The sequence below is a fragment of the Antrostomus carolinensis genome, unplaced genomic scaffold (assembly GCF_000700745.2).
Source record: "Antrostomus carolinensis isolate BGI_N321 unplaced genomic scaffold, ASM70074v2 scaffold20775, whole genome shotgun sequence".
In the NCBI taxonomy this organism is placed as follows: Eukaryota; Metazoa; Chordata; class Aves; order Caprimulgiformes; family Caprimulgidae; genus Antrostomus; species Antrostomus carolinensis.
The window spans coordinates 1-27,097 of NW_010314531.1; the positions used below are offsets into that span (position 1 = coordinate 1).

General features: G+C 35.8%; 1 protein-coding gene across 1 annotated transcript in view; it reads left to right on the forward strand.

The window, feature by feature from the left end:
• Window positions 1-4,703: 4,703 nt before the first annotated feature.
• Window positions 4,704-27,097, forward strand: part of ESYT2 (extended synaptotagmin 2) — a gene marked incomplete at its 5' end in the record, with an annotated part of 40,414 nt that continues 18,020 nt past the window's right edge. Inside the window, 9 exons of the mRNA XM_029084893.1 lie at window positions 4,704-4,776; window positions 5,579-5,668; window positions 16,700-16,755; window positions 21,644-21,764; window positions 22,376-22,552; window positions 22,966-23,048; window positions 24,335-24,383; window positions 25,053-25,142; window positions 25,668-25,763. Of these exons, the coding sequence (XP_028940726.1) occupies window positions 4,704-4,776; window positions 5,579-5,668; window positions 16,700-16,755; window positions 21,644-21,764; window positions 22,376-22,552; window positions 22,966-23,048; window positions 24,335-24,383; window positions 25,053-25,142; window positions 25,668-25,763 (835 nt within the window). The remainder of the gene's footprint in view (window positions 4,777-5,578; window positions 5,669-16,699; window positions 16,756-21,643; window positions 21,765-22,375; window positions 22,553-22,965; window positions 23,049-24,334; window positions 24,384-25,052; window positions 25,143-25,667; window positions 25,764-27,097) is intronic.

Consider the following 27,097-nt stretch of genomic DNA (forward strand, 5'->3'; position numbering starts at 1 on the left):
CAATCCAAACCATTCTATGATTCTATGGACACAATGCAAAGAAATTATTTTTGAAACATTTGAGGGGCTTCTCCCAAGACCACTTCTTCCCTTTAAAGTGGAATTATTCCCACAGGGGTAGAGGGTAAATCTAGTCTTTCTTTTCTCTCTCTCTCTCTCTTTTTTTTTTTTTCCTCCTGCTCATTTTCATGAAGTACGTTGGGACAGATAAACATGATAGGTTTATACAAAAATTTCAGGAATAATGTCCTGTTACCTATACCTGAAGGAAATCTTTACCCATACGTCTCATTGCATTACACTGCAACCTACTTAGAGAAGTGGTAACAGCTGGAGTAGAACCCAGTGTCAAAGGCTGAAATAAATTCCTTGAAATGGTTTTAATAACAATAGTAGTGCTGAGTCAGCTCAGTGCCCATTTACCCCAACAACCTGTCCCTACTGCCAGTGGCATAGGCATCCAGGAGGAAAATGGAAACAGGAGAGTCACTCCAAATGTGGCGTGACTATCATAGCTTCTAGCAATTAAGGCTTAGACAAAACCACCGTCAAAGGAAGTCCCATTTCATATTTAAGACTTGTCCTTGACACCTTCTCATTGGGAAAGGGCTATTTTTCAAAGGCTTTTATTTATACAGATTTAAGACAGATGGCACCCCAGTATCAGTTGTACTGTTGGATTTTTTGTTTTAATGTTCTCTAAGGGTCCCTCACTGGGATTGTTTCAGAAGTAACAGGAAGGAAGAATAAATATGTCTCTAGTAAATGTTCTTGGCATGTCTAGATACAGAGTTATGTACAGATAACAACCCTAAACTATCTCTTAGGGAATCAACTTCAGTTTTGCAAGATTATAAAGAACAGTGTTACTGCTAGAGAAAAGTCTATCCTTCAGAGTATTTATCTCTGTAGATTTTAATCTCCAGTTAAATTAGTTTGTTCTAATTTTAATTTATTTTTAAGTTTAAAGTTAGGAGCTTTCTATAAACCCTGCATTCCCTAAATACAGTTAAGAAGGAAAACAATCTGTCCAGGCATTTGTAAGTATAGCTGTATGAAGCCAAGCCCTGTGGGGGCCTGTGGCACGAGGGAGGGAGGGAAAGATATTATTTTATTTATATTTTAAATATTTTTTTAAAGTACATTTATTCTTTTAATAATCTCCTTTTATCCTGCTCTTTCACAATTGTGGCTTCCTTTAGCCCTTTCTACTGTCAGTTGTTTGTGATGGGGTAGATGCATTTGGTTTTGGACCTTCCATACCGTACCTTTAAGTAGTTTCAATGTGTCTCCAAAACACTTTAGGATTTTTTGTATTTTCCTTGAGGTTTTTTTGGTTTTGCTTTTAAGTTTAATTGCAAAAAGGGTGTGTTCTGGTTTAGTTTTTATTGTTTCTGTAGGGATATCTAGTGCATTATGGTCATTGCTTCAGAGTGTTTTTCAGAACCTTTTGAAACAGATCCTATGCATCGCTCAGGATCCAGCTAGGAACTTTACTCTTGTAAGCAGCTTGACTAGCTAATCCACAAAATAGTCATTGGAAAATGTATTTAGAGATTCAATTTCAGGACCACGTTTGCAATGGGAACACTTTACTTTTCTCTTATTTACTGTGAGCTTTATGTTCAAAAAATTGTCAAAACTCCTGTAACAATTTAAAAGTCTAGTTTCTGGTGACAAAGATGTGTGAGAGAAAAATTTTAACTACTTGAGCAAATGAAGATAAAGTCTAAATAAATTGTTAATAAATAAAAATCTTACATTTGATAAAGTGCATGGATGTAGTAAACACTTGGGGAAAATTAAAGGTTATGGTCAAAATAAACAAGATAAACTCTGTCAAATTAAATGTGAACTGTAGGAAAGAAAGCTAAAAAGGATCGAGAAGTTGAGGAAATACTTGTTAATAGCGTACAACTGAGTTTTTTCTCCTTCTCATGATACAAAAAAAAGAGGAACTAAAAGAAACTTTTAGGCTTCAGATTTAAACACATGGAAATATTTCTTTTCATGTGGCATAATTGAATGGAGAAACTCACTATTGTTGTGCTGGCAGAAAACAGATGTGAAAATGGTATCAAAAGACCTTCTAAAAAGAATTAAAATAGTCCAGAGTGCAGAATCACAGGTCATTGTAGTCTGGGAAATATATTTCTCCTATTCTTTGTTTGTTTTTCTTCTGGTTATCTTCTATGGGCTGCAAAGACCGCATTCAGTAAACTGTGCTTCTTATGTGATACAGTACAGCTGCTGTTATATTCTTACAAGACTGTCCTCATTAAACTGTAATCTAGCTCAGTGATCTGTACATTACAGGGGTCAAATATTGCTGGGATATTATGATCTGAATGAATAGAATTTGCTTACTAAATGAACCTTTAAGTTGTACATTATGTTACGGTGCAATTCCGTACGGCATTGACTGTTAATGGACCCAGCCATAGATCTTAGGGGATAGAACCATTTCTAACTTTATTATAAGGTTAAAAGTTGTTGACTTATTACCCTCAAATGCAGTTTGTTACTATTTTTACTTCAATTTGTCATCATGTTATTATGGATTTTCAAATGAGCGTATTGCTTCCCAGTATTCATAACATAAATAGTTCTGATGCTATGAAGTGCCAAGATTGCGGTTTCAGTTGCAGGTTTTAATTGACCTTGCTTATCTGTGTCATGTTGTTATGAGATTATATATATATGTGTGTGTGTGTGTGTATTTATATAAATATCTCTACTATCTCTATATATAGTTAGATAGGTAAAAATAGAAATTACATAGTTTTAAATTGTGTGTTAAAAAATATATACCTATTTTTAAACTGTACAGTCACATTACATTCTTTCCAGGGAAAGCAATGGTCACCTTCCTTTCACATAGACCCCTGTCATGTTGTTGTCTTCCAGTTCCCCAAACTGGTCATTGTACCAAAATGATTCTGCATAGTTTTATCTTTTGAATAGTCTAAAAGAAATTCGTGTTGAATGTTTACAAGAATGTCTTGGTACTATTATTGTAGGGAACCTGCTTTGGCAGCGGGGTTCGACTAGATCATCTCCTGAGGCCCTTTCCAACCCCTACAGTTCTGTGCTTTATTTCTGTTTAAGGGATTGATAAGATTTGCATTTGCTTGAAAATCTCATAGACAGAACCATCACACACAGAGCACAGGCTTCAGATGATTTGGATAATGGATATCCTGGATGCAGCAACTCTCACCTTCGTTTTCTTTTGATAGTACCTTGTGGCCATCAGTTGTCAGGGGGGAGGGCGCAGGGGTCCTGCTGTTCTGCTCTTACTGTAAAAGTAATTTATTTTTTCTTGACTTAATCCTAAAATGGCACCATGAGCAACTTCGTTTTCTTCACAGTTTCACTAACGTTTTTATAAGAAGTTTCCATCAGACTCCTAAACACAACTGAACAGTTCTTCATTGTGCAGGCTAGGTCTAAGGAGCCTAATGTGGGCGAGTTTGGGCTCTACTGTAGAATCTGGAACAGGATGCCCTATAGAGGAAGCAAATTTCCTCCACTCACAGCAGTGTCTGGGTTTGTTTAAGCTGCTTTACATCCTCCTTGCTTAGTTCCTTCTTCCATTTTCTCTAACTGGGCAGTCTCTTCAGAAAGGTCTTCAGATTTCATTTGTCCTTTTGTTATAACCCATATCTTCTTAGCCAGTCTCCTTGCCCAGCCAGTCTCTCCCTAGCTGTAGCTTGGAATTTAATCTGTTGGTTTTTGGTTTTAGTTCTCATTTTGTAGAATCATTGACCAATTCCCTTGCCAAATCAGAGTCTCAAACTTTCTTCTAAATTCCTTGTTGAGTCTCAGCATTAGTTTGTTTTCAGACCCAGTGTGACTCACAGCAGCGGCAGAAGTTCTTGGAAAAGATCTGCTCAACTCTGCTTGACCTGCATGGAACTTCAGGAAAAGCAACTGCTAAAATCCAAGTCTGAGTTGTGTGCAAATAATCTTTTAGCCTTGTAGCATGGGCAGAACAGGTGGGGCTTCTTTTACCATCTTCTATAAATCTATCTCTGAGATACAGGGCAGCATCTGCAAAATTTCAGGCCCTTGACGTTGCATTCCCAAAAATGGGATGCAAGAACTGTTCAGGGAAAAACTTACATTACAATATATTAAAAGAGTTTCTGCCTCCTCTCTCCCTTCAGAAAGGGCTCAGCTGTTTTTGGCTTAAGCCTTGCTTAGTGGATCATCCAGCTCAGCAGGCCTAGCTCATTGAATTCCTAAATATGACTGTTTTTGCAAGTTTCTGAATATTCCAGACAACTTTGATTTTTTTTAGAAAAATAACCATCTCTGTCTAGTGCTTCTCATGGTTATATTAGATAAAAGTGGATTTGGGTACACACACTATCAATGAGACCTATGTAGAGCTTTCCTGAAGTGGGGTATAAATTCTGTGTTAGTTATTTCCCAAAAGTAACGTGTCTTCTCTTATGTATGCTTCAGGAGATGGTAACATAACTCTGTGCTGATTTGAGTGGTTATGATGGCAGTGGTGATGTTTTGAAGGGGATGTAATTTTTTAACAGACTTGGCTTTGTTATATGTTGTAATAACATGCATTTTTTATGTATAGACTGAGATACAAAATATATTGTCGTAACAGTGCAAAACAGAACTAACAGTGTGCTGCAGTTTAGCCCATAAAAATGAAATGTATACTTTCTTTTTTGTTTTAGTTTTGTTGGAAACTGTGAAATTGATTTGGAGATCAAAAGATACTTCTGCAGAGCTGGTGTGAAAAGTATACAGGTGAAATTATATTTTTTTTCTTTTGATTTTGATACCAAGTCATCACTGAGTCATTATTTTCTAATGAAATAGTTTATAAGAAAGAAACAGTAATTGTGTTGTTTTATTGCTTACTATTTTTTTCTCAGTTGCATAGTATTGATATTGTATAATAATTTCAGTAGCATGATTTAGTTGAAAGGGTAAATTCCTTTCAGATGTAGAACTGTGTTAAATTTACAACGTTTTCTCCTGGAAAAGATGGAGATAATTTAACATCAAGCCAATGTTCATGTGATGTTTAGGTTTGTAAAGGGAATATGGTGCTTAAAATTTAATTTTATTTAATATTTCATTGTTAGATGCAATTTTTATTAGTAGTCTTGCTTACTGATATTATTTTTCAAATTTCCTTAACTTTTTGATAACAGATCTCTTTCTCTAATGAGGAAAAATAGTGTGGTTTTTGTGTGTGTGTCTTGACATATGTATAAGCATTTACCTACTTTTGTTCTACTATTTGTGGATGCCATTGTATTGGTTTGTGCCAGGTTTGTTTACATTAAGCTATATAAATAATCTACTTCGTATTTTTAGCAAAATTATCACTAACGTGACACAGCATCATGTAGATGAATGTAGTGAATTTGTAAGCCTGTGTTAATTTTGGGGGGTTTGGAGGACATGTAAAGATATATATATTTAATTCTTTCATAATCAAGAACTTAATGAATTAGAAGGGTGAGCATCTGCAGTGAATAAATTTTATTTAAAATTTGAGCTAATGTAAGTTCCATTGACTTTTTTCCTTCCCCTTCCGCAGATCCATGGCACTATGAGGGTTATCCTGGAACCACTAATTGGAGACATGCCCCTAATTGGAGCACTATCCCTTTTTTTCCTTAGGAAACCTGTAAGTACTTTATTTCTCTTTCTACTCTTTTTAGAGTGCTGATGACAGTTGTCAGAAAACGATGGAGCAAGATTAAGCAGCAAAAGGAAAGAATTTGGGAAATTGGTGCCATTTGGTTGAACTTTCCCAGAAAAATAGTGGACAAATTTTATGAATACTAGAAGAAACCAATAATAATAATTACCTTGGAGTTATGAGTTGTGTTTTGTCAAAGCTGTCAAATTTTTCTTACAAGTCTTCTCGTCAAGGGAAGATCAATAGATACCATCTAGGTTTTTTGTTAAAAAGTTTTTGTTGCTCTTTCTCATGCTGGTCTGCAGGTGAGCATGGTCTAAGTTAAAATTCCACAAGATATGTGCTAGGTTGTTTTGAAAACCATGCTGGTGTTACCACAAATTAAAATCAGAATGGATGTATTGAGATTACCCACTACGATGGTTGAAGTTTTTATCTTAGATGGCAAGTGGGCAATTTCTGTTACATTTACCAATGAATGACCCAAGTATGAGAATGGATGAAGCACAGAGTGAGATGGACTTGGAATTCAAAGCAATCATGACAGTGGCAGAAGTTGGAGGGGGAGATGGTGTCACATAATTCAACTGGAATATGTGCTATGCCAGAGTGCGTATTTTGGCAGGAATAATAGTGAAACAAAGATAAGCCAACAAGGTCTTGCTGGTATGAAAATAACATAATATATTATGTGTAAGCAAGAGGATAACCCACATGATGCTTTCAGTTTTAGGCCTGTACTTCAACAAAGATACTGACCAGTTGGAGAGTGTGCAGAGTAGGGAGATGAGAATAAACTTGATCCTCAAGGAGAGAGCAAAAGAATGTGAATTGTTTAGTTTAGATAAGACCAAAGAGAACATGTTATTCAAAAATGTGAAAGGCTCTTACAGAAAAGAAACACACAATCTATTCTGCATATTCCTTGCATATAGGATAACAAATAATTGCAGCAAGGAAGATTCAAGCTGGACAAGGGGGATGAGGGAAGTCCTGAATGGTAATGGTAGTGAAGCGCTGCAGTAGGCTGCCTGGAAACACTGTGAATCTCTGTCACTGATGTCTCTTAAGAACAGGTTGGACCTGCATCCATCAGGATTGACATAAGGATAGCTCTTGCAGAACACTTCACACAGATGGGCTCTTGAGGTTGTATCCAACCTAGTGAGTCTTGTAGAAGGTGAGATCCTGGGCAGTTTAACTAGCATTACCTAGAAGGGTGACGGTGACTTAATAAGAAACAAAATACTTCTTAGTAATTAAGAAAGGTTTTCATTTTAAATAATAATTATGTACAAGCTGAAATTGTTTTTGAGGTATTATAGCATTTGTATAGGTTTCTACAGTGGTTTACCACATTTTTTTGTAGAAGTGACTGATTTCTTTATCTAAATGAAACTGTGATATACTTTAGAAATCTTTCCTAGGATTCCCTGTTCTTTAGTACCCAAAAACCAAGGAAAGTGGCTGGGGATTTTTTGGCTTAGCCAGTATCAATTTGTATCGTGGAGTCTGGCACCAAAATGATACGCATTCTTGCAGGATTCAATAATATTTTAGTAATTCCAGGCATATTTAAATTCTTTTGAATTAAGAGAATGATTCTTAGCTCACTGAAGAGGAAGAGAACTGCATCTGAGTAAATGGAAGAAAATGAGTTGAAAAAAATTTTCTGAGGCCACAAACTTTTCTGAATTCTAGCCTATCACAAACTTATCACTTATCACAAACATCTGGCAGTTACTTTTCATGAAAATCTGTGGTTTTTATGGCTGTCTTGCCTTTTCATGTGGAACTTAAATGTGATCTTTTTAAAATACAGTAAGTGCAAAGTTTGAAACTAATACAGTTTTTGAAAGCTGGGAACCTGGGTGGTGCAGTCATACAATTTCAGTTCAACACTTTCCTCAACATTAAAATGTCGAGGAAAGATGTATGTCACTGAAGTTTGCACTATGATAAGGCACTATAGATAGTGGATTGTTGCACCTTGGAGTCATTGTTTCACTTTGAAAGCTGTAGTCTGAATCTTGCAGGTAAGACTGGCTGACAAGCACCAAGTGTGTCTGTTGGCAAGTTGTTGCAGCATTGGTAGAAGGAGAGGACAGATAACAAATGTAATTTGCAGTATCTGAAAGTGAGTAACAAATACTCTTCAGTAACAAATACTGAAAATGAGTAACAAATAACAAATAAGAATTAAATCTTATATAATATGACAGTAATTCTAGTCTAGGTTTTACTGCTTCAAGGAAATTTATTTTTAAACCTACAGATGCGTCAAGAAACATTTGCAGATGTTGCAAATTCCATATGACAATCTTATTTTAGAAAATATAAAGGAGAACATAATACACTTTGCAAACTTCCTGGCAGAAATTCTTTGATGTTGTGTTCGTGTGTGTAAGGCTGTTTCAGCAATTTGAAGTTTGATACTGCTTTTAATAAGCATCAGAGCGCTTAACAGAAAATGTGAACATCATGGAAATTCTTACACTACACAGACTTCTTTAAAGAAATTAATTGTTTCCGTCTGTTACTTGGAAGGCTGTCTTCCATTGTAAGCTTTTGTTTCTTGGATATGTTCTAATTAAACAGTAAAACTTGTGATATCAAGATTTAACAGTTTCAGACTATGCTGGGTCATAAATTACAAATATATGAGTTTAGGCACCTTGCAACCTTGATCATCTTGGTTTCTTCATCAGTCTGCAATTCTAAAAAGTTGATCTAGTTTTCAAGGTTTGGGAGTGGGAGTGAATTCTTTACTTCAACAGCTTTAGAAGGCATGTTGTTATTTTCTTCAATGAAATCACGTTCTTGTAACACAATACTTTTGAACAAATGTCCTATGATAAATTTTTTGCTAACTTGTTGAAATGATAGGTTTGTATGGGTGTTTATATATGGCCTAGGAAAAACTTCTGGTGTCGTTCATGTGGCTTGTTTCCTCTGTCTAGAGAATTTATGTGTACTTCGGTAGAGAGAATGTAGACTTAAATCGTATCAAAACATGCAAGAATTTGGAGATGTTTTGTGGATAATTTAGTTAGGTTTTTTTGTAAAAGTGAATAGTTTGCACAAAACTGGTAAAATATCATTGATCTTAACTGGAAAGGTTGAGTAAGTACATTGGGATGAACCAAATTTGGATTTCCACACATTTCTTTGAACTGAGTCTAAACATTGGGAGATGTCTTCTTAAGTTTTGTCTCATTTTTACCCTCTGGCTGAGCAGCATAAGTGTAGGGCATCTGTCAATGTTCATGGTTATACTAACAAACAAAGCAAGGCCATGACAAGGACTAATACTGCCTTATTGTAGTCTGCACTGTGTAATTGTTAGTGTATCCTTTGATATTACTTTGCTATTTAGTGCTCTCCCAAACAATTTCCAGACTCAGTACAGTGTCCAGCTCATTACAGGGACCATCCAATAAACAAGTTAAATGCAAACACTCTGTTTTAGAGGAGCAGGGAGAAGAGTTTAGCTGTGTGGACACAGGCTTTAATTTTTTTTTTTCTACAGGAATGACCTTTCTTTGTGTTGTAGATGTGGTTCTTGTTTTTCTCAGTTCTGTTTTGTATTCACTGAGAAAGAAACCAATGTGCAGTCCTTCTGCAGAAGCCATTCCAACACAAGGTGCCGAAGCCATGACCTGATGCAGTATGTCTGGACTTTCCTGGGGTACCTCCTGCAGCTACTGCTTCTCTGGTGCTTTTTAGGGGAGAGGTAGGAAAGCTGGCAGGGGATAAGGAGGGAGAGATCAGCAGCAGGCGAGCTTGTAAGCAGTTCCTAACACTTCCTGTGTTTCCCAGTGTCATGCTCTGGTAGCATTTGTCTGAACCTTTAATTTCAGGTATGCCCAGATAGCTCTACAGTCAGCTTTTAACTCCAGTACCTGTGCCCAGTCTTTTCTGTCCCTGATCCACTCTAATTACCGTGCATTTGCGAAGTGCTTAACTCAAGACAACTTACATCTGAAACAGTAAACTCAAAATATATATCATGAAACACCTCCCATTTGTGGTCAATAGCTTTCTGAACTTTGGAAAAGTCCAGAGTAATTTTGTCTTTATTCCTACCCCCATGCCATTTTAGTAGGGGACTGGTTGACTTAGTGGGACAAAAAAGGTTTGGAAGCAGACTGGAGTATGAAAATTAAAAAGTCAACCCCTCCCCAAAAGTATCCAGTTACAAAAATATTAAAAGTGTTTTTCACCCTCCTTTCATTTAAAAACTAAGCTAGTGGTCAAGGTCAGAGCAAACTGAACGGTGGATTGTTCAAAAAATGTATCTTTGAATCAAATTATTCCATAATTTGACAGTTCTATGTGGATGTTTAGTTTTTTCCAAGCAGAATTCTCTCCCCACTGCAGTGTGTCTTCTTGGTGTTTATTTTTCTAACTTCTGTAGAAAAATGTAAAATAAAGCTTATTATAGTAATAACTGAATTCTGTCCTCTTGCTAGAGAGCAAGTGGCTGCAGCCAAGGAAAGCTTTTCTGCAATATTTTTGTTAGAAGAGAAGAGGAATTAGTTGGCAGCTAGCATTAGATTTTTATTCTCATATTTTCCAGTCTAAAGTAACTGGCAACAATTCCTCTTGCTCTGTATCATCTGTTTGCAGGCCTTAATGACTATATAAGGCAACACTGCCTAAATTAATAGTTCCGAGCATACTTGTTTAATGAGTTTACCAGTCTCGTATTTCTGAGTAATGTATGAAGTGTTTGATGCTGCAAGTTCTTACTTTATATGAAACTTCAAAAATACTGTTTTGTTGCTGTTACTGTGAAGAAGGTATGAGAAGTTTAATCAGCTTATAAAATATGTCCAAATATGTAAGGGATTTCAAGAGAGAGAAATTCATGCATTCTAATGTTTTGAAGTAGTCTTTTAAATCTCTGAGCTTCAGTGCTAGAGAGAAGTTAGCACTGTGTAAGTGGTCAGGATTAGTAAGGTTTTTCACATTACTTCTCATTATGTTATCATTATGTATATTTACCATATATTCTGCTTCTCTAATTGTAGTTATCTTTTAGAGCAAAATATCACATAGTTAATTATTTTGACTCTTGGTTCAGTTATTGAAGTGTATATGCGGCATACTTAGTACTGAAGATGTGTCCTAACCCGACCCTTTTCTCTTTTTTAAAAAACTCCAACAAAACAGACACGTGAAAATAACAATACTATTGTTCTAAAAAAACAATGGCAGGAGAACAGAATGCCTTCCAGGAAAAGTGGGCGACTCTTCCAAAGCTCTCATTTTTATATTCACAGTTTTACCCTCCACTTGCTGACTTGAGCACTTCTCTCCCTCTACTCACTTTACAGATTTGTTCTGTCCTGTAGTTTTGATTTATTTAATATTAGTTTAATTGACTGCCTTTGGAAAATTCAGTGCTGGATGTGACTTTCAAAATTTTCAGTACTGCTGAAAGTTAGACTCAAAAGGAATGCTTGCACCAAGAATGAGTCCTAGTGAAACGGCTGAAAAAACCCAAAGTGTTATGTAGAATGCAGAAGAATGTTGTTCTGGTTTGCATTTGTTAATCAAAAATGCCCTCAAAACATTTTGGTAGCTTGTGGGATGTTTTAAGTGCCATCACAGTTGGTGCTTCTACAGCGCCATATTCTCCTTTCTTTGGGTCCTCCATTTCAGTGTTATTGTCTCTTATTGTATCAACCAGTGTTGAAACTTCTGCTCCTGAAGGAAGCTGATTAAGGGAAGTAAGCTGGCAGAATACTAAACAGAACAAGAAATATCCTTCAGATATGTTTTAGCATCTTGAGCTGACTCCTGAGTCAGGAGAGTGTCAGTACTAGAGTGAGGGTGTGAACCAAAATGCAGGACTGGTAGAAGGGTAGAAGGTAGAGGGAACTGGCTTGAGCTGTACCTTTGAGTAGTTGAGACTACATAGAATAGCAAGGTGCACTGGTTTTTGTAAGACCAACTGTGATTGTTCTTCTGGTCACCTTAACCTAAAAGCTTGCCTGCTCTGTCTCTTATCCCCACAGCAATCTCTGTAGCAATTGTCTCCCTTAAATCTTTAGACAGTTACAATTGAAAATAATTACTGCTGTTAAACACAGTTCTTGTGCAGAGATACGCTGTGTTTCTTATAGCAATGAAGAAAACCAGTGTGTTTTCTCCTTTCTGTGGTATTGTATAGTCAAGCCTTGTTTGAGAGGCTGAGTTTATTATATGTTTACTGGGGAAAGACACTACATAATGTTGCTTATTGAATTATTTCAATAATGTTAGCATTTTAAGCATTTTAGCATTGTAGTGGTAATGGGCTGTGTTCTACTAACAGACAAATTGTACTGTGTTTCTGCATGAGCGTTCACAAGTAACAGAAGAGAGCTTGTTAGTTCCTTTCTTATAAAAAATTTCTGAGAAGAAACACAACTTAACCCATGGAATTGTATCACCATGCCCTGTAGCAGAGTTTGAACTTGTCCTGCAGAAATCTTTTACTTCCATAACTTGATTAGTAGGAAGTTGTTCATCAGCATTTTAAAATATTTTGTGGCTTCTGTTCTGAGAATTAGTAGTGCTTATGGCAGCCAGCTCAAGCCACAAGGTTGGCAGTGTCCAGAAGCTGCCTTTTGTGCTGCTGTGAACTTCGGTTATGGCCATGTATATTCTACATTCCAGTACATTCTTTTCCCTTTGTAAAGGCATCTAGGTTATTGAGAACACCAAATATGTAAAAATACTCATCAGTTTTTAGCCTTCATTTTCTTATACGCTGCAGGGATATATATATATATATTTTTAAACTCTTTCAACGTATGTATTGCATTAGTTCTCAGTACTTGGTTTTCAGGGAGGAAACTTAATTTGTTTCCACTGCTCTGAGCAGAGGAAGAATTGAAAGAGCTTTGAATAATAACATGACGCACATACTACTTCATCGGAAAGTATAACTGGTGTCTGAAATCCAGCTCTAGGCCAGTGAGCTGACTGGTAAGAGTCTCTGCAAGGCGTATCACCTCTCTCAGTTGCAGTGTGTTGTGGAAAGACACCACATTGTTTCTGGCTCCTGGCAGAGTTTCACTTGCTGACCAATCCTGAGCACAGTCTTTCCAGTGCCCTGTTAGTTCTGCCACAGAGAACCAGCTGGCATTCCCTGAAATTAGCTAATCTGAGAGAATTATACATTGCTTAAAGCAGTGACAGAGAAGGAAATTATATTTTCAAGCTATTTTTGAGATGTAGACACCAAAACTATTTTTTTTTCAAGTATGGATTTTTTTTATTTTCAGTGCTTCAAAAAATGATTCATCAGCGGGCAGTCTTTAGCTTGCTCCTTTTTTCTCCATAGGGCTCTTCAGTTTGTTAGGATGATGATGTTGCTTTAATTTACTGTCAGAACCACAAGTTAGGGGGTCGTCCTCTTCTCCAATAAGTCATGGCATGGTAATGCCCAAAATGTAGAATGAAGATCCTTGTTATTTGTCTAGACCATGCCTGGAAGGGCTCCGTCTTGTGTATCAAGCAATACTGTAGATTTAATTACTTCCTTTTCTCTCTACTGTCTCCTCTTCCTGTCCGACTACAGGTATAAGCCTGTTTTGCCTGAATTTGGTGTTGCTTTCTGAAAAAATCCTCTTGCATTACAAAAGGTGTATCTTATGCTGAAGTCTGATTATGTTTGGAATCCAAAAGTGCAAACTTGAAATAACCTTACTGAGTGGAATGCAGGTTTGATGGAGCAGGGGAAAACACCAAAAACAAAACAAAAAAACCCCAAACAAACAAAAAAATGAATTTGTCACTAAAGTCTGTAGACTAAGATTGGAGAGAGGGTGTTTCTGCAGTGATATCAGTGTGCTGCTTTACTGCTGGGCTCTTCTGGTAGAAGTGGAAAGGAAGCGCTGTGGTGGGCAAATGTAGCAAATCTTGTCTGCAAGGAGCACTTACCTTCAAAGCCCAAATAGTGAAAGCTTAATTTATGCCAGGAGTTTGAAGGCTCATATTCCTTCCAAAACATTTCATGGCTTAAGATTTGTTTGCAAAGCTTTTCTAATAATCCTGCAAAGTGGTTAGCCTTAGTAGTGTTTTTAATTTTTTAGCTCTGTCTTCAAATGGAAAAGGATTTCTTTAACATTTCTGAAATCAACCTCTGTCTTTGTATTTACTTATTCCTGTACAATAAATGGATGAATAGAAATTTCTGATATTACAGGTACTAATTGCATTTCTTGTCTAAATGACACTCTTAGTAGCTCTATTTTTTTCATTTTCTTTGTGTAATTAGTTTTTACATGCTTCATGGTCTAAGAACTGCTGACAGAATGAATTGGTAGCCTTATTTTTGAGAAGAGATGTGTAATAAAGTATTGATAGTGAGTTTATACCATAGGCACTGTATGTGTTTCCTGTGCTGTGTAGCAACCTTTTGAAGTGCTTTTTGGTCACATAAGTTGAAAATCTTTCAGTTCTCAGTGGTATTTAATAGGATGTTCTTTGTTTTGGGTTGCGGCAGTTAATACAGAAACCACTATGATGTATGTTTCAGTCCAGTGTAGGAGATGTTTCTTAATGCTGAGTTTCAACATGCATTATGTTGCTCAACTCATTTAATTCAGTTAAGTCTGTTTAGGAGACAGCACAGGATTTTGCTGTGTTAACTGCTGTATGCAATATCCTAAAAAAAGCATGAAAAAGCATGAAACACTCAAATATGGGATGCATATTTGCATGTATTAACATCTTGGGATAGGGACTACTTTTTTGAACTCTCTGATAAGATGGATGAGGGCTTGGTGGATGAGGGGAAAGCAATGGATGCTGCTTATCTTGACTTCAGTAAAGCTTTTGATGCTGTCTTCCATGACAGTCTTGTATGTAAACTGATGAAGTACAGACTAGATAAGTGGACAATGAGCTTGATTGAAAAGTGGCTGAACTCTTAAGGCTCAGTGGACTATGGTCAGTGACATGAAGCCCAGCTAGAGGACAGTCAGCAGTGGTGTACCTCAGGGGTAAATATTGGAGCCAATACATTGTCCTAGCTGTCCTGGATCATAGGACAGAGCGTGCCCTCAGCAAGTTTGCTTGAATAAAACTGGAAGGGGTGGTCAAAGGAGTGGTCAATGCACCAGATATTCGTGCTGCTGTTCAGAGAGACCATGACAAGCTGGAGAAATGTGCCAACAGGAATTTCATGAAGTTCAACAAAGAGAAATGCAAAGTCCTGTGCCTGGGAAAGATTAACCCCATGTACTAGGACAGACTGGGGGCTGACTGGGTGGAAAGCAGCTTTGTGGAAAAAGGTTTGGGCTGTTCTGGTGGACAGAAAAGTGAACAGAACTTCAGAACTTTTCTGAAGATTCTTATATCTATAGCACTGTCTCAACTTCTTACCATTGCATTCGTCATTTAGTTGGTGTTGTGTACAAATTATTCAGTAAACTTATTGCACGTTCATTCAGTGTTTGTGTCCCTTCATAAGTGGAAAATGAAATCCAAGCCTGTCAGTATTTTTTGCATATTTCAGAATGGTTGTTGTTACAAATAGCAGGAATATGATCTGCTTTGTTATTGTGAAATGTGCTTTAATTAGTAATTTCTACTATGTTGTTCATGTGATTCTTTTGGTTGTTGTAAAAACCCATGTACATTTCAGAAAAAAACCCCCATTTTGAGATCATTCTATGTTTTGAAGTTATTTTATAGTGAGAGCTTCACAGATTGATTGCAGAGCAGCCATCTAACATTAATTGTTTATATCATGTAAGAGAGCAAAGAGACCATAACTGTTTACTTTGTGTTTATAAAAATTAGGATTTTAGAGATATTTCAGCCTTTGGGTAAGAACACTTTTCATTAAAATTCCTAGAGTCTAAAAATCAATTTTTATCACAGAACTTATTTTTGGAAGGCTATGCATTTCCACCTGTTCATGCAATTTGGTCACTAGAGCTACTGTCACATTCGGAGAATGTCTTTCCTTATAATGTTATCTTGTTTACCTCCAATGTTGTGTGCATCTGGAAACATGAATTTGGAAATTCAGATTTATATTGAACAGTATCTGATGCCATAGTTCACTTTGTCCTGCTCAATAATTTTAATACACAGAATCAAGTAAATAAATGACTTAGGTGAGAGGATGTCTTTGGAACATACTTGTTATAAAGACAAAATATCTTAATGGTGAAATGTAATTACCAGCAGACAAATACAGTTTTTCATTTTCAACTTATCCGGTGGTACATTTCACCAGTGATATAAAGGCTAAAACAGAAGTGATACCAGCAACTAATGCACGAAGTATTTTCTTTGTTTATGCCCTAAACTGCAAAAATAAATTATTGCTATTTAGTAAAAAGTCCAAAGTTCTGTTACGTTTTTTTTCCTCCTCTGACGTATTATTTTCATTGTCTGTTTGGGATATTGTGCTGAAAAGTAAATCCAAAGGAAAAATTTACTTTCTGATGAAACTTACAAAATACAGTTTTAGAAATCTCCTGAAAATCAACCAAACTTTTCACAATAGCATCAATTCTGCAGTATCCTATTAGAAGGTTCCTGTTATTTCTAAAGCCACAGAATTAAGCTTATAGGAAATGTTCCTTATAGTTCAGGGAAGTGTCTAAAGCTTTACATTTCAGTGTTCTGTACTGCTGCTATGTTATTGTGGATACTTTGGGAAAGTGTTCTAAAGGGTCACAGCAAAACAATAAAAATGTAGATTTTTTTTCTGCTATGTACACATGTATTTTGGGGTGTGCATGTGTGTATTTATACGTATGCAGGTAAGGGTGGATAAGAGGATGGTGAGTTGTTTTTATAACTATGTTTTCAAAACCATGGCTAAAAATTATTTAGAGTGGAAGTCATTTTGGTTTTCTGTTCAAGAAAATCCTGCAAACTGGTCATTAACCCTCCACTGATCAGAATCTATAGTGATCAGGTTTATTTCTTCAGTTTTGTAAATTCTAAGTTGTTTTTCCTTTTTTCTTTCTTTTCTCTCCCTCTTTTCTGTGCAACTCACAGCTTTTGGAAATTAACTGGACTGGACTGACCAATCTTCTAGATGTTCCAGGACTGAAGTGAGTACTGTAAAGCAGTGTTTGATATTCTTCCACCCCAATAAATGCCAGAAAATCTGAAGACCATCAGCTAAATAATTTCACATTAAATGACTCTGAGCGTTTCTCTCATAATTTAGAATAATATTAAATTACTCAATATGCAAAGGTAGTGATTTTGCTATAAACGAAAGTATATCAAAAGTTTATCTAGTAGGTCTTGTTAAAAATGTTCTGAAAAGATATTTTTTTTAATCTGCTTTTTGTAGTGTTCTCAGCTTTTCCAGATTTCCATAATCTTGTTAATTGCCCATCTTCTAGGACATCAGAAGGACAGAGAGCTGTATTTTTCACGCCACTGTTTTCACAACATCTTGGCTCGTGGCTTTGTATGCCAATGCATCCGTAGTTGCTTGTGTAAAGAAATAACTGAATTGTGTAGAAATAACTGAAGACAGTAATCATATTAAATAAACTTCCTAATCTCTTCAAGCACTTACTTTTAAAGCTTTCAGTTTATTATATGAAGATCAAATGGAGTAGCAAAAAATACTGACCATATATAGGTATAAAAAATGCTTGACTTATTTAGAGCTTTTCAGAATAGTACATGATAAAACCCCGAAGAAAAAAGCAGAAGTCAAGCTGAAAACCAAGCTGCTTTGAATCATTGCAGTCCTGATAAGGTTAAATCCATGAATATATATTCGTAATTATGAAGTTGTAATAGTTACCCAGGGGCTTTTTAATACTGAGACAATGGGTAAGGGGATAATGGTGGATCTAATACACACTCGGATTTTGTGACTAGTCCTTTTATTGGGTCCCATACTCTGGAGAGCTGGCTGACTCGAGAGTTATTTTTTATTGTTTAAAAACAAGAGTTTGAATTTAGGTATTAAGTTAATCCTTCAGTGCTCAATTGCGTGACTGAAACATTTTTTGCTTTACTTAGACTTACGAAGCTGTTGCATGGAATCCCAGTTGAACAGTTTGAAATTAGAACTTGCATTAAGTAGGTTAATGGCTCCAAGAATTGCTTATGTTTCAAGTCTGCTTAAGGCTGCCTCCGAGGAAAGAGGTGTTCTTGATGAGAGAGAAAATGGCTTCCAAAATACAGCTCCTGAGTAATAATTTGTTCTTTTGACGTAATACTAATAAATTTACATTCAGTACTTAAGCTTACTACGTTCCTGAGATTCATATGGTGCTACATATTTGCCTGACTGCAAACACAAAACCTCAGATGTAAACAAAGTCTTGCTAAGTATCTCAAGTTTATGGTTTCTAGAGCAACCAGGCTTGGCCACATATGCGTATAATGGTGCCATCTAGATGTGGTATAGTTTCTATAGTAACTGTAACTGAGGTGACTCATGCTCTGCTTTGCCAAGAGATTTTTTCAGTGCTGTATTTGTTTTTCTTATCTGTATAGATAGATTTTATATTTTGGTGTGAGAGCTTGACATATTGTAGTTGTTATAAACAATGGTGAACAGGAGATTGGTGCCGTCACAGGTACCTTTTTCGTCCTATGGCAGTTGGCTGCACACTATACTATTTATTTGTACTCTCTTTGCAAATGTCTTCTGCTAAATGAATTTCTTCATTTGCTGCTGGAAGCTTCCTTGTCAGCTGTTAACAACTTCCATTGGTCTTCGTGTATGATTCCACAAGGAGAAGGACACAAAAGTAATTCATATTCTGTCATTAGTATAGCTTATGGAACTAAAATTTCTATGTGAGGAGATGCCAGGCTGTGAGAATACTCAAGTACTGTCACGAGGAGATGTGGATAATGAGAAGATGAATTCTGTTATCCTGTTGCTTAAGACATAGTAAAAATATTCTATGCAGTCAGAGACATGCTGTCTCTCCACTCTGAAAAAAAGACAGCGCAGGAAATACACATAGCTGCTTATTCTGTCATGAAAAATTAAGTAGAGCTAAACAGAGAACAATACAACAGAGTAGGTTATTGCCAATTATTTTTCAGCAATGAAATTGAGGTTTTGATTTACTATAATAAACTATCGGAAGCATTTCACACTTCTCTCATTTTTGTGAACTGAAAAAATAATTGTACTTAGAATTATGATTTAGAGTTTTACCATCTGAAGAAGTTGTTTATCGGTGATGCACCAACATAAGGGTTTAAATTGATACATCTTTCTCTGTTGCTTGATCAGTGATTTGTCTCTGTTTTTCATAGATCAGACCTCTTAGTTTAAGTAACAAAATAATAAAAAAGATTGCTATTTTTGCCTTGTATTCATGAAGAATACTTTCCATCTGGGAGCACCCCAGTTGGCTAATATTTGGTTAGGTAAGTTTTAAACAGCTTGAAAGTGTCATGTTGTTTTAGAATTAATTTATTTACTTAGTTACAGTCTTTGGTATTCTTTTCAGTTCCCCGATTTTAAAGATAGAATATCTGCTATCTCCTACGAGTCCAGTTTCTCTGTGTAAAATTATGTGAAATTCCATTAACGCTGGTTCATTTTTCTCATTAATTTCTCAGATCTTTTAGTGAAATTCAATCATTTATTTTGGGATAAAATTGTGAGTCTGACCTTTGGAATCACAGAGTTGGGGTTTGGTCCTAGCATAAAGGATTATGAATCCTCCAAGAGACTGTGCACTGTTGTGCTTCAGGCTGTTTCTTTCTCTTATTTAAGGAGATCTGCTGCAGCTCCATTTGAACATTAATCAATCTCTGAACCTTTTGCTAGTCTAGGATAGGCTTCATGCCTATAACTTCTTTCATAATTACGTGATGTTAACTAAATACCAGAGAAGAGCACAATAATCTTTCTTTCAAGGCAGCTCTGGTACCATGGCCTCTCTTGCACTGCTCATTCGCTTTCTGTGACCTAGGTCAGTTAGTTTTCTCCATTAATCACCAGTTCTTAAGGCATGCACTTTACTGAGCGTAAAGGCAGAGCTTTCTCTTTTTGCCAGGTTGTGACGCTAACAAAAGCATGAACAAAACAAACTTATCTGATCTCTCTACTGGAGATACATCATCAGACTTGTAGTTTTAGAAGTGTGATTGTTGCTTGTGTAGTTATCATCACCTCAGCTTTTTTGTTTTGTTTTGTTTTGTTTTTCCTTTTAATGTTAAGACTGAGATGTTTATCTTGGATTTTTAAGTCAACTCTAACAAAATAATAGGTTCTATTTTCTTGGCTCATTTTAGAGGAAGTGTAGCATACAAGTTGAAAACTTGATGTTTAGCAAAACAGCACTGAAAAAGTTTGAAAAGCAACATGTGTTACAATGATGACTAAAGGAAGCTACTTGTTTTCAAATAACATAATTACATCTTGTAGGAGTTGTCTCTAAAGAATTACTGAAACTAAATTTGTAGGTTTCAGTGTTCATGTAGAATGAAAGTTTTTGTAAATATGATTGCATAAGCTCTACGAGGAAGGAAGGGGAAAGAAGACTCCTCTTTAGGACAGATGTGGATTAACTCACAGAAGTTGAGAGGAAATTTTTCCTATTGCTTCTAAGCAATATCTTAGTGTTGTCCACTGTTGCTTCTTTCAGGGAGAAAACAGAGGTCTGCAGTCACCTATGTTATGTATCATAGTTTGTCTGGATTTACCGTGGAAGTGGGCAGCTAAGGGGATGCAGGCTATATGGGTTGCAGATCTCTGAAAGATCAGTGTGGATTTGAAATGGGCCAGACTGTATTTAATGGGTTAATTCTGTTACCCGTCTCTACCATAATATGTTTATTGCTCACCACGGAATTTTCTTCCTAAATGAAAATGTAATATATATTACATTTCACTGCAATTTCTGTGTTTTATAAATATGCTAGCTGCCGAGTCAGAGCTACTCCCAACTGCAGATTCAGGCTTTAGAAAAACTTCACAAGGTGATTACACACAAGTGATTAATCTGAAAAATACTCTGAGTAATCAAACGTTATCTGCATCTTAATTTCATGAAGACTATTAAAGGAGAATTATAAAATGTATTTAGAAGGAGAAATTGTTCATCTCTGAAGCAGCTCCACCAGCTTTAGCAAGACTGCAGCCGCAGTTCAGAATATCTCAAGTATTTTTGTAATTTTCTCTCTAAACCTTTGTGCATAACCCTAAACTCTTCCCGGATACTTGTCTTCTGTGGTGAATTGTACCACTCCAGTTCTGCCTTTTTGCCAGTGCAGGGAACGTGTGTGTAACCAATGGTGTTGGTCTGACAATGTCCTGATTTGTTGTCAGTTCAAACCCAAACTGGGCAAACTCGTAGCTTAGGAAATATTTTTCTTTTTTTGTGTTTGTGGGGGGTTATGGGGTTGGGTTTTTTAAATGATTCATTACCAGTGTGATTATACTGCCACTCCCTTTTTTCGAGAACAAAACCTGTTTTGCTTCCCCAGGCTATATTTTACTCAGCCACAAGCATGTTTTCTTTATGTTTCTGTTTTAAATGACAGTCCTCCCAGCTCAAGAGGACGACTTGTTTCATAACGATACAGGAATGGTTAGCCAAACCTTGAGGGAGAGTTAAACCACTACTGAAATACAAAAGTAGATACACAGTTAACATCTGCTTGGTTATATGCAGTGCAGGCAAGAAACCTTGTGCAGTAGCCTTTTACCCTGGGTGGCTTTAAAAGGCAGGGATGAGGGGGAACTTGGGTAGTGGTAGGGAAATGAGAACTTTATATTCCGCTCTGTTTTCTGCTATTCAGTGTCAGCTGCTTCCACCTGGTGGCCATTTTGGTAAGAATAGTTTATTTTTTAAAAAAGTATTTAAAAAACCAGATGTCTTCTACCTCCCCTGCAAAAAGCAAATATTTTCTCCATTTAGGTTGTTAAGCAGCAAAAGGGGTACATTTGTATGACATGTGTTTAATTCTCATGAAGTAACTGAGGATTGCTTTCTCCAACAGTGGCTTATCAGATACAATAATATTGGATATAATATCCAACTACTTGGTCCTTCCAAATAGAATTACAGTTCCCCTTGTCAGTGAAGTGCAGATTGCTCAGCTGCGGTTTCCTATACCAAAGGTAAGCATGTTTCTGTTAATACTAATCATTTGGTATTTAGCTTTTTCTGCAGTAGTAACTGTTAAAGATATGCCCATCTCTGTGAATTTCTAAATACGGTTACTGCAGTGGTACAAGTTCTTGTGAATCCAATCACTTAAAATTAAAAAAAAAAATTGATTTAATTTATAACTAATTTCTGTGGTGTTAATGTTGCATAATAATGCCAAGAAGGATTTTTTTTTTTTTTTGCGAGAATCTTAAAACATTACTTGCTAAAATACAGTTCAAGTGTATAGACTAAAAACTAAGTAGCATATATTTTATATTGTTAGTGTAAATTATTGTTAGTGCTCTTCACTGGAAAGTTGTTAATGTTTATTGCTACTCACTTCCAGTAGTATAGCATTTCTTGATCTAACGGGCATGTTTCCGATTGTTGATGACAATTTTTCTATTCAGGAATCTCAAGTGCTATGTCTGCTGTGTGTGTGAATCATCATTGATATCCCTCCATTTACAAATTTCATGTTGAGGAAATTGCAGTGGAAATTATCAAACTTATATTGCATAAGTTGTGATGACATGGAAGCTTTCAGATTATTACATAAACTTATCTTTTCCTTTTTCAGGGTGTTCTAAGGATACATTTTATTGAAGCTCAGGACCTGGAGGGGAAAGATACTTACCTAAAAGGGATTGTCAAAGGAAAGTCAGATCCTTATGGAATCATCCGTGTGGGCAACCAGATTTTCCAAAGCAAGGTCATCAAAGAAAATCTTAATCCAAAATGGAATGAAGTTTATGAGGTATAACCAATAAAAATACCCTGTTGTGTGTTCTGTAAAGTTGTCTTCTAAAGTTTCTTTTGTTGGAGAAGATACTCTGGGGACTTCCTTGAGGAGCGTCTTGATGTCTCCCTCTAAAAGTCCAAAGCTCTGTAACAAAGCAGAAATTATCCATTGATGTGTATATATATTTTGTCTAGACTAATCATCAGTAATTCTGAAAAGCAGTCTGGTCTCTTGCAGCCAGCATTAGCAAATTACCTCTGAAAAGCTCTCATACTTACTCTACTCATTAAGTTGCATCTTTTTTAAAGTATTTGCTTATTGATGTTTTAATACACAAGGGCACTGCAGTTCAATGTTTTACTGTTACTGTGCCATTTAACAAAGCTAGATGGTTTACCATTGACAGTGCCATCTTACTGTACTTCCAGGCCTTAGTGTATGAACATCCAGGACAGGAGCTAGAGATTGAGCTCTTTGATGAAGATCCAGATAAAGATGACTTCCTGGGAAGGTAAATGTTACGGAGACTATGTTTGAAGGTAGTGAAAAAAGGTGGAATATTGTGATGTAATCTGCTATATTACTTTATTTATATATTATCTTTTCAAAATGATGGTAGTAAGTAGTTCCCTAATTACTTCATATATGTAAAATATATATATATTTTAAAATGTGCTTGTGTGTATATACACATTATATGTTTACATGTGTTTTTAAAAAGAAGGTAAGTATTGTGGGTACCCAGAGGAAAAAAAAAAATAAATATTTATTTTTAATTTTTTTTTTTAGGAATTGTACCCTACCTGCCTTAATGTTTATAAGCTAGTGCTAAGGCTTAATTATTTCTTCAAGCAAAGTTAATGCAGCTTTATAACTTTGTATCTTCTTCATCTTCATAGTTTTTAAATGGCTGTCTCACAGTTTATTTTTCTCTAAGAGCTGATCTTAACTATTTGATTAAAGAAAAAAATTTGCTGTAATGCTTTTGCAAACATTATTCACTTTGAGATTCCATAGGCCTACCTTTAGTGTTTACCCATAAACATTTCAGGGTTTTAGTCAGCTTCTTTCTCCGGTAATTTGTCACCTTTATTTCTTGCAGAGTTTTGGAGCTTCCCATTGTTGCTTTCCATACAGAGTAGAACTCCCTTATCTTTCCAGCTCCTTCTCTCTTAACAGGAGCAACTGTACCTACTTCTCTTCTCATTAAAATAAAGAAGTAGGTAGTACAAAGGCTTTTTTTCTTTGCACTTCCCTAATCTTACACTGAAGTGGTGGGGTGGGAAAGTGGCATAAGGTGTACATCAGTACTAATAAAATAAAAAGCCACGACAAATGTTCATGCACTGGCATGCAGTTGTCTGCCATGTTTAATTTTTAGCAGATTCCCTGGTACATTTTTAGCTTGTGTGAACCAGCACTCTCCCAGACAATGCCAAAGCATGAATTTGGCCGTAGCATATGACCAGGGGCTGTTTCCAGTGGGTAGTTTGGATGTGGTCACTGTTTTGAGAGTTTGGTCATATGTACGTGAGCCATATTGTGCCAGTTGCCCTGATAGCTACAAAATGGGCTCTAGTACAGGCATATTTTCTGTTATCCTGCATTCATCCTCGTTCAGCCATTTCATTCCCTACTTCTTCCTCTCTTAGGGGCTAAAAGAATAGTATTCTGCTCTTTTGATCTCAGTGGAAGCCTGGATACTCAGCAAGCACAGGGTGGGGTTTGAGTTCTGTATTAGATTTTTTGCTTCTTGTCTAAAATACTGATTGGTTTTATTTCTTTTCTTTTTTCTAGTTTGATGATAGATTTAATTGAAGTTGAAAAGGAGCGTCTTCTAGATGAGGTAAGTGTTCAGTAACTTTTGGTTTTAAAAAACCCATATGTTGTATATGTAGTTGTTCTCATATTATTATTTTTTGCTGGGCATAGTTCCTGTATGTGCATGAATACCCTTAATGCTATAGAAATAGATCCCCTGATGATCAGTACAGTGGTTTAAGGGCTGTCTGAATTGGTGAAATCTGAAGAATAATGCCATTCTTCTTGTCTTGGGGTTTTAAGTTTACTAGTATGGAAATGCAAAAAAAAAAACAAACCTAACATGTATTTGACAAAAGTGTTTTCTTGCAGGAGAATAGTTAATTGCTTAATTTAATTACTGTTATACTTACCAGACTAATTTCTGTCCTATATGTAAGAGAGATTTTATAGTAATTTTATGCACGGTTTGTATTTCCAGAACATCTTTACAGAACTTAAAGAATTCTCTTCATATTTTAAAAATGATTTTACTATATAACGTAGAGGTTTGCGTGGCTGTTTATGTTATTCTGTGTTGTAATATTTAGTGTGAAATTTTATATAATGAATCAGATCTTTTCAGGTTATGCAGACTTCAGCTCTGTGAGATTTTTAGTAGATCTTAGCTTTTCCTAAATGTTCTGAAGAGCCAGCTGCAATCATGTTTTTGTTTGGTGTCAGATTATTTCACATTACTTTGCTTAACTTTCAGTGGTTTACTTTGGATGAAGTGTCCAAAGGAAAATTGCATTTAAAACTGGAATGGCTCACATTGATGCCAACTGCTGAAAATCTGGACAAGGTATTAAGAGTTCACATTACTTTTATCCTAATCTTAATGGTTGTGGGGTATTTTTTAATTTGTTTTGTTGTTATATATATAAATAATTTAATACTCTAGCTGTTGTGAATTTGGATAAACCTGTAACTTTATTCCATGCTATTTGTCTGTAGAAATCTCAAACCAGTCATGACTGTCAATGTACTCCTGTGGCATGGGATTTTAAAATGTTTTTGTCATCCTCTTCTCTTACTGTTATGGTTTGATAATACCAGCTAACATTTCATTAGCCTAGGAGATAAAGCTGGATATGATAATATAATCTGTCCAGTCTAAAAAAATAATTAGGAAATGGGGTAGAAATTTCCATAAAAATGAGTTTGAAATAGCTATATGAGTCTTAAAAACTTCCTTCTTATGGTTCATACTGTGCATTTGTTAATGTTTGCATTTTGGGAGATGTTTTAAAAATATTTTTCAGGAATAGGACAGAAATAATAATATTATTTGATTTTCAGAAATGCTTACAGTATGCTTTTGGTTTAGGTGCTAACAAGCATTAGAGCTGATAAAGACCAAGCCAATGATGGGCTTTCTTCTGCATTGCTTATTCTCTATTTGGACTCAGCAAGAAACCTGCCCGTAAGTTATATTCTGATGGATGCCCTTTTGTCATGGGTATCTCTTGCGTATTTCCAGCATGTCTTGCTTGGTAGTATGGCACACTGCTTTACTAACACACATTATGCCATGTTCTCTATACTTTCTCTCGTTTCAAAACGTGTAATGTAAGGTCCACAGTTCTAGTAGTATATTATTATAGATATATATTTAATAAAACGTTACTTGTTAATCAGTGTGATTTTTCTTTAAAGAATGCTCCTTTCCTGGACTTGAAAGGCTGCATGTTTTTATTACACAGTGTTTTCCATAAATAATATGGGATTAGCATGAGGAATTTTAAAGAACTAACTGGGAAAAGGCCCACTTCCTTGAGTTTAGGTAAACTTGCTTGCTTTGGTTTAGGGTCTCTGTCATAGATTTGGAGGTATTGAAGTCCTCATCATGAAAGTAACACTGTGCAGTTGATGTTACAGTGGCAGAATACTTGTATGAGATTTCTGACAGGTTGTCATTTGGAGTATTGTTTATTTGCTTGTGCAAAACATAAAACCAAACATATGAATGGTTCTGTCACTATATGGATTATACTATGGGACTGTGAAATAGCTTGTTTATGATGAGCACAGACTGTTTTGTAGTTTATTTTAGGTTAGTAAAGTACTGTTATAAATAATAGCAGTAATAAAGTAAACCTTGCCATAAATAGATATTCGAAGCATAACACTGAGTTTTACTGGTTTTCAGCATTGCTATTGCAGCTGGAAATGATGACTAAAATACTAATCAGAGAATAAAGTTTTCAAGCCTCAGATTTTTTATTTTTGCATGTATTTTGCAAATTTGTCCACTCACCTTAGATTTAAGTTAAAATGCTGCATCAAACATCATGGTAACAAATGAAACCTTATTAGTCTAAACAATTTACATCACTGACTAGTGATTTCGTGTCTGTTCCAGGGTATGTGGAGCAGTGTTTGGAAGTAGTGTTTATAGGTTATTTTAAAAGCTAAAAAGATGTTGCTCATTTGGAATAGAGTCCTGCATTATCTTTTTAGACTCACTGTGTTGAATTCAGGGAGACTCTGTAACTTAGCAGAAAAAGAGTTTGAATTACTCTAGTACAGAGTGAGCAGAAATAGAATAGAATTATGGTGTACTTAACATCACTTTCAGAATACTGCAACACACAGAAAAAGTCAATCTGCCATCTCTTTTGTGCGCTAGATTAAATTGAACCCATTTCTGTATTTTCTTGTTCAACTACTGGATTTAACTCAAACTGTTACAAGTTTAATATATTTGTTAAGATACACTAAAGCCTCTTAAAATTAATAGTTTAAAGTTCTCTCATC